Here is an 18,570-nt window from a genome sequence, read left to right as displayed (position 1 = left end):
ACAAGTGTGGGGCCAGAGCTGAATTGTTTGGCCAGGAGACCAGGTGCTCTGTGTATGCAGAAGGCAGATGTGGCCTCCATCCTTCCCCCATTTTGCACTTGGCCTCCTCTCCCAATCAGTAAAGCCTCTGTCTGAGGGAGCATGGGGGTACTGGTCACAAGGGCTGCAAGGTGCAGATCTGCTATGCCTGAGCTGAGCTCTGGGATGGTGCTTCTCAAAACTCAGTGTGTGGACAAATGACCCTGAGATCTTGTTCAACTGCAAGTTCTTACTCAGTAGATGTGGGTGGGACCCATGATGCGACATTCCTAATGAGCTCCCAGGTGAAGCTGATGGTGCTGGTCTCCAGACCCCGCTCTGGTTACTGAGGATCTATGACAGACACCCTCCACTTGTACAGAAATGGCAAGAAAAGCTGAGCCCTCCAGGGACGGCGGAGTGAGGAACTCACACCTGTATTTATAAACTTGTCTCCACCCACAACTGGGACTCCACTAGAACTCAGTTGAAACACACGATCAGAGTTAAACCCAGGTGTCAGCAGTCACTGAGTGACTGGTTAAGGGCTGCTCGTGGCTGTGTGTTGTATGTTCTGGAATTCATTCTGCAGCCGTCGAGAGCTACAGACCCTGGAGACCCTCGATTTCTCAGTTCTCACAAAGAAACCCCCATGGATGTGTGCAGTGCCGCCAAAGGCGGCTTGGGTCATTGAGCCCAGAACTTGCTCATACCTGAAACTCATCTTTGATTTGGCTGGAGTTGGTCTGGGGGTCCAGCCTGCTGATGTTGTAGTAGAGAGAGCGGAACTCGCACACGGGGATGGCGGTGTTGCCGCAGAGGCACGCTTCCAGGATGGCATCGTGCACAAACACGTACTGCTCCTGCCAGGCCGTGGAGGGGACAGAGAGGGTTCTGGGTGAGAACAGTGGCCTGGGAGTTTGTTGTCCAAATTTAGCCCCCTGGCTGTGAGGGAGGGGTGGGATTTAGACCGCAGAATCACTGCTTCCTGTCCCCAAACCCGAAGGGCCAAGTTTCCATGTTTCTTAGTGATTGCCTGAGTGATGGGGTTTTGTCCCTCGTGTAAGACTGAACAGTGGGGTCACTGATGACAGAAACTTTAGGATCTGTTGCAGCAGGGGCTCTTGGTACCTGCCTATGTCCCCTCAGCTTTCATCTTGAAGGCAGCCTACTGCAAGCCCCTGAGATTCAGGCCGAGGGATTTCTTCTAGTCCCAGCAGCACCTGGGGCTGAGTGCAGGGCGAGCCAGCGGGCTGAGGAGTCAGTGCTCGGGGAAGGAGCCTGAGAGCGGTGTCAGCTGGACAGCTGGGACAGAAAACCCAAATTCCTTCTCTCTCAGGTGGGATATTTAGAAGGGCACATTCTATACTGCCTCAGAGCTCCCAGCAGGCTTGGGCTCCAGGTGTCCACAGGGTTAAAGAGCTTGCAATACTCCTTAATGGTGTCACGCGGCTTGGCTTCCTTTCCTTCTCTTTGCCTTCTAACCAATGAGTCTTGGGATCACCTCCCATATAGGCCACATGCCCTTAGCTCCTTCTCTTGGGGTCCGCTCCTGACCCCTGTGCCCCCTGCCACCTCTATGCTTTGCACCTGTGGTTGTCTTCCTCTGGAACCCTGTCTCCTCCTCCCCCACTTTGCTATATCCCTCCGCTTCATTCCCTCTGGAAAGTCTTCTTTCTGCAAACTCGCCAGATGGAAGCTGTTGCTGTTGCTCCCAGGCCCTTAACAAATGTTTGTTGAGTGACCGTTCTCTTGCAGAACTTGGCCCATCTCTACATAAAACACTTATCCAGATGCATCATGATGATTTGAATGTCTGTCTCCCCCACCAGACAACAGGCGTGTCTAGTGCCAGCCAGCGAGCCTGTGCTCCGTAAGCATGAATCTGGGAACAGATAAAGCAGCCTCTTGGCTTTACTGCAGCCTCACCAAGTCTAGACACTAGCCTGCAGGAGTTAGCTCAGAGCCCCCAGCAGGGTCCTACGTGTAGAAGCTTGTAAATGGGGGGATTCTCTGTGGAGCCAGCTGTGTCTGGCCTTGCCCAGAGCCAAAACTTTCCTTTGCAGGACTAATGATGGATGTAGCTTCTTATCTGTCCTAGCTGATGGCCTGGGCAGCCACAGCCTTCCCTAGAACCAGATGATACAGGCTTGTTAGAAGAATAACCAGCCATGGTTCTGAGGAGTGGGGTAGGCAGAAAAGGCCGCCTCACAAGAGATTATGGTTCAGGGAAGAGAGCATGGGACTTGGAGTCACATGAACCCGAGTCCCACAGCACTGTCCACATGTGTGCAGACTTGGGGACCTAGCTTCTGTATTTCTTTATCTGTAAAACAGGGATACTAGTAGGAGCTGCCCCATAGGTTTGTTGTGAGGAATATAAATAATATCCTGAATATAAAGAACCTAGCGTGATGCCTGGCACATAGCAGGTGCTCAATGATAAAGATGAACACCTCCCTTTTCCCTCAGGTCTTGGGTCCTCTACTTGGACAGAGGGAGGCCTGAAGGTCTGCTTTTCCCTCAGGGCATGGGCTATGTGTTATCTTTCTTGGAATCCCTAGAACCCAGCCCAAGTACTCAATACTTTTATTAATTAAGTCATTCATGCAGAGACTGAAGCAATGCTCAGCACATAGTAGGAATTCAGTAAATGCCAATCCTTCCCCATCTTCTCTTTCCCTCAAGGAAGGAGTGCAATTCAAAGAAGCCTTGAAAGTTGCCATTCACTTCCTACTTGGATCCTCTCAGAGCTGGGGAACTCACCACTATGCCTCACTAGTGCAAGCGCTTGCACTGTGGGACCCCAGGGTTCGCAGCAGTGTCCTAGCTTCTACCTTCGTAGCAGGCCATGCATTCCGTCCTTCCATTTCTTCCACCCCCACGTCTCTTTCTATAGGATGCCTCCACCCATGGGTGTCTGTTCTACCTTGCTTCTCCTTGGCCAGGGCTGCAGCTCGCTGGCCAGCTCAGTCCCCCAGGACTCACCTCCGTCTGCACCAGGTTGACCCTCTGGGCCCGGAGCTCGCGCACACAGTTGAAGATGTCCACCACCCCTTCGTTCTCAGCCATGTCGAGCATGGTGTCGATGGCGATGAAGCAGCCGGTCCTCCCCGCTCCAGCACTGGGAGAGAGGACGGTGTCTGTGTTAGAGACCTCCAGGCATGACCAGCCCTGGGGAGAAGGCCCCTCCCCCCAAGCACTCAGCTCTGTCCCGAGGCCCCTGCAGAGAGGCAGTGGGCTGCAGAGGTCAGACACTATCCTCTGAAGCCCAGCGCTGCAGGGAAACTCTGAGCAAGCAAATGAACTTGGAGCCTCAGCATTCTCTTTTGTAAAATGGGAGGGCTATGCTTGCCCTGGGGGCTATTTTATCAGAACCTGCTTATTTTTGTTGTACTTGTTTAGTAAAGACTTATTTAATGCTTACAAAGCGCCAGATGTTGTTTTAAGTGCTTTACAAAACCCCCTTGTGGGGTTGTTGGGAAGTTTCTCACCCCATTTTACAGGTGAGAAAAGTGAGGTGCAGAAAGCAGACCTTGCTCAAGGTCACAGAGCAGACATGCAGTGGAGGTGGGACTCTTCACCCCAGCAATCTAGCCCTTGGGTCTGTGCTCTTAGACATTCCCTCCTAATAACAGTCACAGCATAAGACGCATGCTTCGACAACACATACGCAGGCTGTTTCCTCCTCCGGTGGGCGAAGCTAATCTATGTTGTACAAGGCATGGTGCCTGGCACACTGGACATGCCTAATAAACATGTCTTCCCCATTCCCCCTTCTGTCTTTTTTCCCTCTGTCAGCAGACAGGTTGATGGAAAGGATGGAAGCGAAGAGGCAGAGGTGAGGGAACAGAAAGGAGGTGGGAAGGCAGAGACCAGATCCTCTGAGTGGTCCCAAAGGCAGAAGTGAGTCCCATGTCTCATGTCACAAGCCCCAGGTCTGGCTCCACTTGCACCTGTTTTCCCAGGAACATGAGCCAGGAGCATTCTTAAGCTGCAATAGGTGACACCCCCAAGACCCTGGTCTTGTATACATACTCTGATCCTATTTATTTTTTTAAAGATTTTATTTATTCATGAGACACACACACACACACACACACACACACACAGACACACAGACAGAGAGAGAATGGCAGAGACACAGGCAGAGAGAGAAGCAGGCTCCATGCAGGAACCCAATGTGGGACTTGATCGTGGGACTCCAGGATCATGCCCTGGGCCGAAGGGAGGCGCTCAACCCACTGAGCCACCCAGGCTTCCCTATATACTCTTATTCTGATCCTACTCAATTCTGACCTCTCATAGCTTTCTTTAGGAAAATTGTAGCTCGGGGACAAAATAGTGAAAGAACTCAGCATGACCATGGACCACAGCCTTCCCTGATCATCACGGGGTTCCAGTCATGCACTGAACCAGTGACAGAGCACTGGCCTTAAATGCACCTAGTTTAGGAAGTGAAGGCCGGGCTAGTGAGGAGGCCCATGCTGCCTGTGTTTTCACATCTCGCTTCCCCTAGGGGGAGACAAGGGATGGGGCAGGGAGAGAGCAGTACTGGCTGACCATAAATCCGGGGAGGCCAGGTCACCAGGACTGCTCACCAGGACAGGTCACCCACAATGATCTGGAAAACAAACCTGTGTGAAGCAGTCTTCGTTCTTAGTAAAATTTCATGGTATAAATGGAGTGAAGTTTGATGTGTATTTGTACCTTTCCATCTCCTAATCCCACCACCCCCCTCCTTCTCCCAGAATGGACTCAGCAAGCTGGGCCCCAGGGAGCACAAACAGCCACTCATCTGTCTTCCTGTAGGCTTTCCTTCTACCTGTGTAAGGGGAAACAACCTGCCTGACCTGGTTTTGAATCTTGGATCCACCAGCAGTGAACCACCTTCCTGGTGTCCATAAGCCCCACCCATATAGTGTGGCTCCCTGTAGGGTTCTCATGAGGACTTGAGCTGTATTTTCTGCCCAAAGAAATGAGCTCAGTTGCTGCCCAAATATGAGCTCAGTTGCTCATGATATTTGGGGTTAGACCCCTGGAACCAAATCCTGGTTCAACCACTTATTAGCTGTGTGACTTTGGGTAAATTACTTAACCTTTCTGGGTTTCAATAACCTCAACCACAAAATGAGGCTGATGATCATAAATAGACCCACCATGTAGCACTGATAGCATCACACATGTACGCTGCATGAAATGATGCAGAAAAAACACACTGCATGTAAATGACTCAGCCCTATGCCTGGCTGCATAGATAGCAATTTCTCAATAAATGGTAGCTACTTTTATTGAACAAATATTTATTGAGCACCTGGTATGCACTAGATGCTGGGATTGGGAGTGGGTATTTGAAGTTAAGCAGACATGGTTTCTGCTCTAAAGCATTAACAGTCTGGGGAGGGGGCCAGAAACAGGCAGAGAATTGTAGTGTTTTTAAATGCTTATTATATGTCAGGGCTTGCAGGCCTCATATATGTTACCCAGCACATTTCATCCTCAGAACGGCCCCAGGAGCAGGGTCCCCTGTGCCAGGGGCATTAGGCGGACTGGCTCTGGAGGTAAGACACAGAGCCGCCGTGCAAGGAGAGCCTGATAAATGTGTGCCATTGTCTCTCTTCCTCCCCTATCCCTGCTTTGGCTGCTCTCTGGGACACAGGATTTGGGGGCTAATGTTCTGCTGTCCTTGAACTGTCATGAGCTGTCAAGCAGAGAATATATGCAGGATGCTTTGAGGGCCCAGGGCTGATGGTGACTATCACTCCTGACCCTCAGTGACCTCATCTGTGAAATGGGATCTCTAATTCCGACCCGATTGTGTGGGATGCTGAGTGACAAGGGGCTGGCCCTGAGATGCCTGCAGTTTGTGGAGTCCCTCTCTGGATTCACCCAAGACCCTGACCCTGGTGGACACCGCCAGGTAGGGAATAAGGTAAGAACGTGCAGGGCCTGAAGAGCTGTGCTGGGCTCAAGGTCACACTGGGAGGAAGGCGTGTGCGGGCCAGCTGGCCTTCAGGTCTGGTCCAATTCTGACTGCCTTGACACAACACTTCATCTCCATTTAGGGGGACCGGAAGATGTGCCTGTCATTCCCCGTGTGACTTTCTAGGTCAGAGCTGAAAATACCTCTTCTCCACAATAAGGTGAAGCCTGGCGCTGTCCATTTATGCTCTCTGTTAAGGCCCCTGCAGGCCAGCAATTGATTTTTAAAATAACAGAACTGAAGAGAAGCACACTTCCACTGAGGCGCCCTGCTGCCCTGGCAAGCAGCCAAAGGCCAGCATCTGGAGAAAAGCCTGTCAGCTCCTGGCTCGGCCCATTTACACATGTGTGATCTGAGCAAAGCATCCACCTTTGCAGCACCTTGATGCTCTCATCTGTAAAATGGGAAGGATGATAACGGCCCATCCCTCCAGGCTGCATGGGGAGTGTGCAAAGTGCACCCGGAGCAGACGTAGGCAGTGTGAGCCCCTGGCCCTAGATGGCTTTACTATTTCAGGGCAACAATGATGATACCAACTGGTATTACTACTATTACTTTGTTGTTGTTGTCAAACCTTGGGACCTAGGCTGGGCATGGGACAGAGGCAGTGCAGTCTTGAAGGCAAAGAAGGAAGGCGGCTTGAAAGACAGTGTCTCTGTCCCTGAGAGCAGAGCTGCAGGAGCAGCCTTGTTTGGAGCTGGAGGCCTTTACTTACCTGCAGTGGACCACTATGGGCCCAGCCTCAGGGGGGTTGAGAAACTTGACCTGGCGCACGAAGCCCAGGAGGCCGGTGGCGTAGCAGGGGACACCGTGGTCGGGCCAGCTGGTGAAGTGGAAGAGGCGGAGCTCCCGGATCTCGTGGTAGCCTTTCTGAGGAGAGAATGGGCCTCTGTTCCTCCAGCTGCTGCCTCCCTACATGCCTGTCAAGCACCCATGGGGAGCATGCCTGCTGCACAGAGGAACCAGCCTCCCTGCTACCAGGGAGGAAAGGACCCTGCCAGGTGAGCAACGCTTGCCACACAGGATGACTTCTGTGATCTGCTGCATCCAGGAGCCATGGAAGTCAACAATGTATTAGTAGTGGCTTTGCTGCAGGACTTCTCAGAGCCTTTAGTGGGCTCAGGAACACTCTGTATCCCCAAGGGGGTGTTGTAACACACTCACAGTGTTTATCCAAGGGGCTCTCTTTTGACAAGGGACTTATAATCAGAACAGACTCAGAGAAAGGTTCATCCAAAACATCGAGTTCGAGTCATTTCCAGTGGAACATGAGGCCTTTCAGTGACTGGAGTCCCTCACTGTCTCCAGGGCTTTCAAATTAAAAAAAAAAAATGTCAAACTCCTTGATTCATTAGATTCTTATTTAGAATTATAAGATAGGAAACAAATAAAAGCAGAGCTTCTCTGACTGATGGGAGCACTGGGGCCTGGGGCTCCGGTTGCTTCCCCTTCCCCTCTCACCATTCAGAGACACCCTCCAGGCTAAGGGCATGTCTCTGACTGGTCCCTACGGGGTCAGGTGTCACCTCGGAGCCTGTGTCCTCACCTACTTTCTCCTACCTTGCAATCTCCTGCAGATATGTAGAGAACACTGAATAGGAAGAGTGTTTGATTATTCTTTCAGCTAAGGAATATTCACCAAGGGTTCTCTATAGTGCCAACCCTTGTGTTAGGCACTGTGAAGGCAGAAACAAAAGCCACAGTCCCTGTCCCTGGAACAGCTCATGGTCTAGCTGGAGAGGCACACTCCTAAGTGGATAGTCCCACTGAAGTGCTTAAAGGAGTGTCAGGTAACCCCATCTGGGGAAGGAGAAATCAGAGAAGGCTTCCTGGAGGAGGTGATGTGTGACCTGAGGCTTCAAATACATTAATAGTGAAAATAACAGCTAACATTTATCAAGCACAGACTGCATGCCTGTTATTCATCTGAACCTTTCAGTGTATTAACTCATTTGATCCTCATCTCAGTCCTTACACTGTTATCTCTGTTGTATGGATGAGGAAATTGAGGGTAAGCCAGGTTAAGGAATGCAGCCAGGTCACACAGCTAGTCAGCTGTAACCCAGTCTGGACCCTGGCTGTTGGACCCCATGGTCTGCACTGCTCGTCACTACGAGACACTGATGCCTGACTGTTGCCCAGTGGAAGAGTCGGCGGGACTCCTGGGCAGAGAGGCAGCACAGGCAAGGAGACGGGGACGGCACGTGCATGGACTCTCACACACAGGGCACCCCCGGGACAGAATGGAAGACAAGCAAGGGTAGACAAGCAAGGGTAGACAGAGGGACGGGGGTGGGAGGCTGGGCGTGTTGGATCCTGGAAGGGCTTGATTGGGGAGCTATGGGGTGGTTGCCCAGGTGATTGCACAGAGGGGAAGTGCATGGTCAGGATTGCACCGGCTGCTACAGGAGCATGGAGGTGAGTGGGTGTGTTGGGGGGCAGTGGTGAGAGTACTGGTGCTGCCTCCCCTCCCAGATTCCCTTTCCTGGGCCAGGGTTTCATACCCAGCTCTTCTGAGTCTTGGCTGCAGACACCCATAGCTACCTCTTCCATCAAAGAATTGCCCAGCCGACCCGGAGCCCCTTCCCTTGGGGGTCTAGGGGGACGGGCAGCTGGCATTCAGCGGCTGACAGGACAGCAGAGTGACCAGCAGACTTGGTGAAGTCTGCCCAGGACTGAGGGATTTCCTGGGAAGGGGGACTTTTGGTGCCAAAGCCAGGATGGTCCTGGGCACACCAGGACGCTGACCCTAATGGAGGAACAGAAGCCCCTGTGCCTCCGGACAGGATCAACTGTGTGGTGGGGTTCATGCCCCAGAGCTCCTGGGGGATCCAGCTGACTCTGGTCTTGGGCTGAGAGCATGCCCTGGCTTGGCTCCTTCCACTGCCCTGACCCTCCTCCCTTCCACCCCCGCCTTCTCAGAGCTCTTCCTCAATGCTTCGGCTAGGGCACCCAAAGCCCTGCCTCAGGCTCGGCTTCCCAGAAACACAAACTAAAATGGGGCGAGACTAGGGGCAGAGAACCCCACAGGAGGCTGAGGCAGTCCAGGCCTGAGCAAGCAAAGGCTAGATGGCTGCCCTGATGGATGGCTGAAATAGGAGAAGAGGAAGCAGCTTCAGGAACACTCAGTTTTTCATTCCATTCTCCAGGTCAACTCAGCCCCAGGCAGCCCTGGCTCAAGCCCTTACCACCTCCCCTGTGGTCACATGTCAGGGGTCCTCTCTCCCCATGGGACTGCGCTCTCTTCAAGGGCAGACACATCTTTCTGAGTCCCCAGCTCAGGAAGTGATTTTAGAGCTAAAGCCCCAAGCAGCGTTTGCTGAGCACCTGCCTACCATCTCCAAGGCTTCCCAGCTCAGGAGTCCCTGCTACTCATCTCACTCCCAACACTAACTGTGGATGTGCCAGATGAGATGGGGGCCCCACTAGGTCCTCTGCCTCAGCCTGTGTTCCTAGGCCTCGGCTGTAGGAGTCCTGGCTGCTGGTGACTTCCCTTTCTCTGGAGAAGGGCCCTCAGCTGGCAGGACCCGACCTGCACTGCAGGGGACCTGTCAGGGGCTGGTACACAGTCAGTGGGTGGATTAAGGCAAGGAGGCCAACTTTGTGGTGCAGGCCATGCCCTGGCAGCCCCTGTGGATTAGGCCTAGGTTAGACTCTGTTGAAGACTCTGTCCTCGCTCAGGCCTTCCCGATCTTCCCTCTCCTGTTTCCCTCTCTCTTACAAGTTTCTCTTGAGAGTGGTCCCTGGATACACCATATGCACCCAAATCCTTGTCTCAGGCTCTGCTTCTAAGGAACCCAACCTAAGGCCATGTTGATGTACCTGTTCCTTCCTCCTTATCACGGGGAAGTGCCCTTACCTCCTGGCTCTTCACCTGAGTCCACAGATACAGGCTTTTAGGAGCACGGGGCTTGGAGGGGGAGCTTCCAGGAGCAGCATGTCTTCTGTCGGCCATGCGTGCAGGTACGGTACCATGAATATGCCTGCTTCGGTCCTTACAAGGATTTGTCTGAACCCCAACAGCACAGCTCTCAGAGCAGTGAACCCCCACTGCTTCTGCATCCTCGGGCCACTTGGTCCATTAGTGCAGATGCTTCAAAAAATGGCCAGTGTGGACTAGTAGAAGAGGCAGTGAGCTTCAAGTCAGGGGCTGAGGAGGGAACGTGGTTCAGCCAGCTTGCAGTTGGGCAACTGTGGACAACTGACCCACATGCTCTGTGCCTAATTTTCTTCACCTATAAGATGGGAGTAATGATAGTACCTCCCTCAAGAGGTTGTTGGATTTGAATGAGTTCCTGCATGAGAAGCACTTTGAAAAGTACCTGTTTTAGTAATTGCTCAATAAATGTTAGCTATAATGTTACAATAGGAATTAAGTGATAAATCTGACTTGCAATCTTGCTCTTGCACATCTAGCTCCTGCCAGCCCAGCCTCCTTTCAATGTCTAGACCAACATTTCTCAATCCCAACATCACTGACATTTTGGGCCAGGTAATCCTTTGTTTTGGGGGGCTGGGGTATCCTGTGCATTGCTGATTCATCAGCATCACTGGCCTCCATCCACAGATGCCAGCAACACCCCTCCTTCCTCAGGTTTGAAGACCAAAACTGTCCCTAGACATTGCCCAACTTCCCCTAGGGAACAAAATCACCACCAGTTGAAAACCACAGGCCTAGAACATGTTGAAATCTTCTTTCCCCTCGACTCTGTGTGCTTCTTTCTTTCTGCCCTGCCTCCTCTCCCCTCAGCCAGCTCCTTCTCATCCTTCATCATCTGCCTAAGTGCCTCCTCCTCCAGGAAGCCCTCTCTGACTGCCTCGTCTTCCTGTCTCCACTCGTGGCAGCTTTTTTTCCATGGCTTTCATCACCATATGGAATCAGTCCATTTATCTGTCTGTTGAATTCTGTTTGTCCCTCTCACTAGAAGGGGGAATCCTCTGGAGCAGGATCTACATCCAACTGGACTGCTGATCCGTCCCTGGTGCCAAGCACAGGGTGGGCACAGAGCAGACCCTCGTTCAGCATATGACCCGAATGAACAAACAAGTCGGCTTGCCCAGTGGACAGGCTGCCCACAGCCACTGGGAAGCTTACCTTCTGGACTGTGAAGGTGCGTATGACATATTCTGCTAGGGGCTCTGTCTCAATCAGGCTGACTTTGATGTCTCCGTAGACCTCTGTGTCATCCGGCCAGTACCGTACACACTTCACCTGCGAGGAAAGACAGGGACAAGGATGGATGAGTGGGTGGCTGAGTGTGAGCAGCCGCCTTGTCTGGCCTTCCTGTTCAGATAAACCCAAGGGCGATTTTGGTGGCATTTCGGTCCAAGGGGCTCTCAGCTGGCCAGGGACTAGCAAACTGCACAGGGGCCACGCTCTCTCCCAAAGGAACTGGAGCCATGAGGAATAATGGTAGTACCTTCTTTTGCAGAGCTCCTTAAAATTTCCAAGTCCATTATCACACTAGGTGATCGAATCGATCAAGGTGTGAGATAGGCAGGTGGCGTTACCCCACTTACAGATGGAAACAATGCTCGAGTTTGGAGGTCTGGTACCTGGTCCAAGGTCACATGGCCAGTTTCCTACCTCTGGCTGAGCCCTCTTTCTGCTAGATCGGGTGGGGCAGCTGGGCGGCGTCAGCAGTGCAGAGATGAGAATAAAAGGTGGGAAGCAGCGAGGGCGTGGAAGCAGAAGTGGTGGGGAGAGGGCCATTACTATTCAGAGGTGGTAACTAGGGGCTGGAAGGAGAAAGGTTCTCAGCTGGGAGAAGGATGCAAGGAGCGGGACTCAAAGGGAAGACTTTGCACAAGGCTCTCTGCCCGGGCAGTGGGTGCAGATGCTAAGCGACAAGCCAGTCCCACATTGGACTCTACATCACACTCCGCGGGAGGAAAAAGAGATCACTGTTTTCCCCTAAAAAGAACAAAAGCATTACCATTCCGGGGGACGCCGCGCGGCCTAGAGTGGCATTTCCCACAGTGTGTTCCGCTGGGTGCTAATAGGTGTTAGGTAAAAAAAAACAAGAAACAAAAAAAACAAACAAAAAAAGGTTTTGTGGTCAAATGAGTTTGGGAAATGCTGGATTAAACAAAGTTAAACAGGCCGCTCTGCTACAAGACTCCTCAGCTCGTTGAACATGCTAACGCTAGTGTGTGTTCGACTCTCCGAGAGGGGCAAAGAGGGCACAGCATTTCCCAAACGTATTTAACCATGGAACCCTCTTCTCACTAGGTATCCTGCAGACTAGCATCCCATGGAACCCACTTAGGGAAACGCTGGCATAGCGCAACAGGCTTTGCAGGCAAACGGATGCGTTGCTTGGTTCTAACACTCAGCAGCTGTGTAGTTTCCAGAAAGTGCTGAAATCTGAGGCTCAACTTCCTATTAATAATGATAGCTAACCCTTACTGACAGCTTACTATGTCTCACACTGCTTCCTAAGTGGTCTATGAGTTCCTTACATGTATTATTTTAATCGCTTATTGCTACAACCTTACACAGATGTGATTATTACCCCACTTTACAGATGAGGAATCAGAAGTGTTGAGGGGCTAAGAAGATTGTCCAAGGTCAGGAAGGGATGGAGCCAGGATGCAAAGCCAGGCCACCTGAATAATTACCAGAAACACTGCCTCCCTCGTGTAGTTGTCGGGAATGAAAATGAATATTAAAGTGCATCGTAGGCGTCTGGCATAGTGCTTGGCTCCTAGCGGGATTTCCATCAAGATATTGCTCTCCTGATCCCTCTCCAAATCCAAATTAGATTCATCATCTATCCATCAAGGGAATCTGTCTCCAATATGGGATAGGCTATACTATAGGCTGGAATTTGCCTCTGAATTCTTAAATCCTAGCCTAGCCTGTTTGTCCCCAGCAGCTGCTCTGCAGGCCTAGGTCCTTGGGAAGTAGCTGTGAATGGAGGGGTCATGACACTAGCACAAGAATTAAGAGGCAGAGATTGTGGCCAGGCTCTGGCTGAGAGACTAAAGGACAGTTACTCCAGCCCTTTGGGCTTGTTTCCTCATCTGTAAAACTGGGGAGGGGACGAGGTGAGAGTGGGCTTGAGGATCAAGTCTCTCCTGGTCCTAGAACCCTATGAGATCACGAGATGTACACATCCCTTTCCTGGCTTATGATTCTCTCTTTCCCATCATCTTGGAGGCCGAGACTCTTTACTTTAATGGACTATCTGGTTCTTTGCCAAAACAAAAACTTACCTGCCCACTCTTCAGTTAGTTCATATGGTAAGTAGAGGAGAGGCCCTCTTCATTCTAGTGTTTGGCACCCTATCTTTCGACCCAGCAGCCCGCCCGCCCACATGCCACAGTTTACCGAGTCAGCAAAAGCAAGCTGGGAATAGCAGTCCCACTTCCAAGCCCTAGGAGTAGCTAAAGATGACATAGGAGAAAGTCGAGATAGAGCAGAGCAGGAGACCAAGGCCTGAGCCCTGAGGAATATTGAGGTTTAGAGGTAAGGGAGCAAAGGGTGGATGCTCTGAGAGGCTGAGTTCGATGGGAAGAAAGAAGTGGCTTTTGGATTTGTCAACATGAAGGATGCTGGTGATGTTGACCATATCACATGGGTGGGATGGAGGGAGTAGTTACGTTGGAGAGGAAAGAAGAGAATGAGAGTGGAGAAACAGAGCCTGTATGTGAGTCTTTAGAGTCTGGCTGAAAGGTAGGGACAAGAGAATCCTTTTTGTTGGCTTGTTTTATATTTTCAGGAGGAAGGTACTCAGGACATTTCTATGTCCCGGGGAATAATCTAGCAACAGGAAAAAGAGTTACTTTTCAAATGAGAAAATTCTTGAGTAGGATCTGTGATTCAAGGCACTGGGATTGCCTTGGAAAGGGCAAGAGTCACTTCCTCTATCGAATGAGGCTGAGCTACGTTAGAAACAGCAGATATTTTACCGTTTGGGTCAACAAAAATGGCCTTTTTTTAAAAAAATTTATTTTTTTTTTATGGTTTGCCCTGATAACAGAGGGGAAGAATGAGAAGATGATTGCAGATGCAAGTAGGACTGTGGCTTTGGGGTGTGAAGATGAGAGTTCATGTCTATATGGCTTTAATTTCCCCAAAGGGCATGAGATGACATCATCAACGGAGCGAGGGAGGAGGAAGAGATGACTTGGAGGGAAAGGCCGTACTCCTCAAATGGGAAGAGGGCTGAGGATTTCTCCCACGCAGGCTGTTGTGAGGGTGAGCTGCTAGACCCCCGGGGGTATGGGGCACAGAGCAGAGAGGTGCTCTGGAGGGCAGTGCCAGCAACCTCTGTCCAGGTAACTGCGGGAGGGGCTTACCCTGCCCACTTCCACGAGGTTTGTGACCATGACGATGCTGGCTGAGTTCTCCTGCCAGATCATTCTCCAAAAGTCCTTGACAGTCTCTTGCATTGGACCTGCCGACAGAGAAGGTGACAGGGTCAAAGACCACACGTGCAAGGAGGCAGCCGAGAGGCCGCCCCTCCTGGTGGGTCAGTCCATGCTCAGCACAGGTGAGCGAGAGTGAGGCCAGGTGATCCTTGCTGGGACACCTGAGTCGCTGAGACTGGGGCCACAGTGTGGAAAAGAAAAGGGGCATTCCAAACTAGCATGGTCTGCGGCATCCACTGCAAACGTCAACAGCTCTTCCTCCTCCCTCTGCCGGCGTCCTGCTCAGGTGCTGTCCCTCAGCCCCTACTTGGCTTCCCACTCATCACCTTGTAGGGACTATATTATGAGTTAATGATATAACTTAAGGGAGTTTTCATACAAATCCAGCTCTGAAACCTCAGTGAGAGACAGGGAGGAAATTGGGGTTGCAGGGGGCGAAGAGGACCTAATGCTGCCAGGCGCCCGATGCTCATACTATAAAGAGTTAGAGGCCCAATTTTGAGCTTGAAAGACACAAGGAGCATTCCTCTGGAGCCCATGTGGGAGGGAGGGAGGGAGGGGAAAAGACATGGACGAGGAAAGCGAGATAGGATCTGAGAGTCCAAAGCAATTTCCTTGAAAATTTCTCTTTCAATGTCCTGGGCCTTCATCGCTTTTCCAATTACAACAGTAATACATGTGTTTGATATAAAAATCTACATAGCATTTTTCTGTGTTTATATAGGTACTTATGTATTTGCTATAATAAGTGAATTACTATATGCGTTTTTACATGTATCATTATTAAATGCATTTTTGCATGCTCCTAAAAATTCTTAACCAAGCATGATACATGTTCACTGCATGATTTTCTATAATATAGAAGCATCGCACTTTATTGAAGCAATCTACCAACTGTTAGGCATTTAAGATTTTTCACTTTTTTTCCTATTACAGATAACACGGTGAAGAGTATCTTTATATATGTCACTGTCCACAGATATAATTATCCTCAGGATTTCCTCTCCAAAGGGTTTGGGAGGTAGGATCCTTTTTTAAGCCTCTGATAGTGTACTGCCAAGTTGTTTTCTAGAATGGCTGACTAGTTCTCTCTCCTAGGCACATGCTCATCAAGGAGCTAAGACACCATCAGTTCCAGTTCTGGATAGTGGATACTGTTGGCACCTGCCCGAGGCTGGGGCTTCTGGTCTGCCCTGCCTGTGACCCTTTCCTAGCGCCACCTCCTTTATCTCTCACTTATGTCCCTCCCCCTAGAGCTGAATTTGTCACCTCTTTCCTTCCCACACAAACAAATGGATGCTCCCAGGAGGCTCTCCAGCCCTACTCCTGTGTGACTTCTTTGCTGGCAGAAACCCATTTCTCTCTTCCAGTAAAGCATGAGGACCCTTTCAAGGAAAAGGAGCGGACTTACCCTGAGTTGCAATGTAGTGCCGAGGTCGATGGTATCCCTGCATGACAGGAGAGAAGCATGGTGAACAGAGAAGCACGGTGAAGGGCCTCCAGTCAAAGCTTGAAAACACCAGAGTATTAATAGTCATCCCTTCCAAGACAGCCTTTACTCACAGGCTTAAAATGAGAATCGCATCAGGCACTTCCCAGAGAAGTGGCAAAAATTATATAAGATAATGCAGGTAAAGCGCTTATTAAATCACTAAATGTGGGGTTCCTGGGTGGCTCAGTGGTTGAGCGTCTGCCTTTGGCTCTGTTGTGATCCTAGGATCCTGGGATCTAGTCCCACGGGGAGGCTGCTTCTCCCTCTGCCTATGTCTCTACCTCTCTCTCTGTCTCTCATAAATAAATAAATAAAATCTTTAAAAAAATCACTAAATGTTAGCTATTATAAATAAATATATAAATCACTAAATGTTAGCTGTTAGTTACTTGGGAGGGGCCCATATAAGGCTTGCCTTGGAGGCAAAACTGAGTGGCTCTTACTTATGCCCATGTACCCAGAAAGAGGCAGAGAAGGAACGTGGGCGTTACTGTGGGATACAGACCACCAAAAAGTCTTCCCTAAGTATAATTGTGTGTGGAACACTGTGTGAGTCTCTATAGAGGACCTGATAGAAGAAAACAACTGCATTGTTGGCCCCTTCCATGAGTAATAATTAGAAAAAAAAATCAGAAAGAATACCACCGTGCTTCTCTGTGCCATAGGGCTGGGTTTGGGACTGGAAGTCCCATTCACCAGGAGGGCCCCGTACAGGTGTGACCTAGGGGCGGGCGAGACTACTTTCTGAGTTGGAGACCAGTTTCTGATATCCCTGTACATTTCGCTGTCCCAGGAGGCCCTGCCATGCTCTGCTGTGGGGTTGCTCTGTGCTCCATAACCCTAATCACTGGGGAAGAGGTTGAAGACAGCCTTCTCTTTTGCCTGGGTACGATGATACAGGGAGGATCCCTTTTCTAGCTCCAGAGAGGAATTATATCCTACTGGGTAGAGTTCAAGTTTTGGACAATGATTTGCATTTAGTACATACCACTGAACATAATATGTGAATGAATACATGAGCGAATGAACGAATGGATGGATCTATACATTTTCAAACTAGAGATGCCAGTAATGGAGCCTGCTGGTGGAGAGGTTATCGAGAGCCCTAAAATCCACTCTCCTTCATGGTTCTCTCTCAGGAGAGAATGAGCCCTAATGTTAGATGAATACCTAGTTTTGTCTCAAATGCTGGTGATCAGTCTTTCTGTCCCATCGGGGTAGATGAGCTGCCTCAAGGTCCTCTCACTTGGGAAACCAGCCAGAATTGCCATCTGTATGGTTTATGGTGAAACAGGCGTGGCATCCCTGAAGTCCTGGATCCACTTTCTGATTCAAAGACTGGGTTTTGAGTCCCCTGTGTATTTCTCTACCTCGGTCTTCCCCTTGCTCCAGAAATACTTAGTAGGTGCCTTTTGATTGCTGGGCATACTCTAGAGATGCCAGAGTTCACTGTCAGCACCAACCCACGGCCGGTGGTGTGGCCAGAACTAGCAGGCTAACCACAGTCACTAGGAATCATCAGTGCCCCTAAATTCTTCGTTTGAGTGGTCCTAGCTCCTTAGTGAAGTTATCAGCTTCTTGAGGACAAATGCTGCCTCCTAAGTTTAAAAAAATGTTAAATAAATAAATAAATAAATAAATAAATAAATAAATAAATAAATTTAAAAAATAAAAAAATGTTTCCATAGAGGGGCGACTGGGTGGCACAGTCCAGTGAGCATCTGGTTCTTGGTTTTGAGTTAAGTCATGATCTCAGGGTCATGACTAGAGCCCCATGTTGTGTTGGGATCTGCGCTCAGCATGCAGTCTGCTTGAGATTCTCTCTCCCTCTCCCTTTGCTCCTCCTGCTCATGCTCACACTCTCCCTAAAGTAAATAAATATTAATTTTTTTCCCCATAGAGCCTAGCACAGTGTAAGACTCAGAGCAAATGTCCCGTGAATGAGTGGCTCTAGACCCAATTGCTGGGGTCTGAATCCTGGCTCTGACCTTTATGAACTGTGTGGTCTCAAGCAAGTACTTAACCTTCTTATGCCTCAATTGATTTTTTGCCATCAAATGAGGGTACTTATATACATATAGTAGTGCTGTTTGGATTATACGGCAGTTACTCTGTGCCAGGCACTATTCTAAGACTTAACATATATGACTTTATATTATTTTATCAGTTATCTGGCAAACATTTATTGGGTGCCTACTGTGACTAAGTGTCCTTGTTGGCCACTTGGGAGATGGCAAGCTCAGAAGCCCTTTCCTCCTCATTGCTCTGCTTCTACCAGAAAACTGAGCCCCTCTTTGAGATAAGAGAAGTAGGAAGGGAGGTAAGAGGGACCAGAAGCTATCTGTTCCTTCAAGTCAAGATGGTTAGGGTTCCCCAGGCTTGAAGGAGGAATTAGGCTCTGGGAGTTTTCTTCGGTAGGTTTGGGAACAAGAAACTAGTCCCCCAGAGTGTAGACAGATGTGGTTTCTCAAGCCCACCTTCTTCCATCACCAGCATCATGATGCCTCATTACAGTCCTGTCCTTCCCGACCCAGGCCACGGCACCTGCCACTTGCTGGCCTCCCTGCCTCCAGTCTGGTCCTGTCATCCATTTGCTTCCAGCCAGAGTGAACTCTCCAATGCACATCTAGTCACTTCCCCACTGATCAGCCTGCAATGGCTCCCCACTGTCTACACAATAATGTCCAAATGTCTTAACTCA

At 50.2% G+C, this 18,570-nt stretch overlaps 1 protein-coding gene across 3 annotated transcripts in view; it reads right to left on the bottom strand.

Moving 5' to 3' along the window:
• Positions 1-18,570, bottom strand: part of PTPRT (protein tyrosine phosphatase receptor type T) — a 1,038,801-nt gene that overhangs the window by 39,508 nt on the left and 980,723 nt on the right. For 2 of the 3 annotated variants that reach the window (XM_055306331.1, XM_055306321.1), the window contains 6 exons: positions 15,789-15,825; positions 14,306-14,403; positions 11,097-11,213; positions 6,717-6,871; positions 3,007-3,142; positions 732-881 (listed from right to left, as the gene is read on the bottom strand). In XM_055306331.1, the coding sequence (XP_055162306.1) occupies positions 732-881; positions 3,007-3,142; positions 6,717-6,871; positions 11,097-11,213; positions 14,306-14,403; positions 15,789-15,825 (693 nt within the window). Of the gene's footprint in view, positions 1-731; positions 882-3,006; positions 3,143-6,716; positions 6,872-11,096; positions 11,214-11,937; positions 11,998-14,305; positions 14,404-15,788; positions 15,826-18,570 lie in introns of all 3 variants that reach the window. The other variant, XM_055306315.1, reaches the window with a different exon arrangement.

The sequence above is a fragment of the Nyctereutes procyonoides genome, unplaced genomic scaffold, assembly GCF_905146905.1.
Source record: "Nyctereutes procyonoides isolate TBG_1078 unplaced genomic scaffold, NYPRO_anot_genome, whole genome shotgun sequence".
Lineage (NCBI taxonomy): Eukaryota > Metazoa > Chordata > Mammalia > Carnivora > Canidae > Nyctereutes > Nyctereutes procyonoides.
This window is presented reverse-complemented; position numbering and strand designations above follow the sequence as displayed.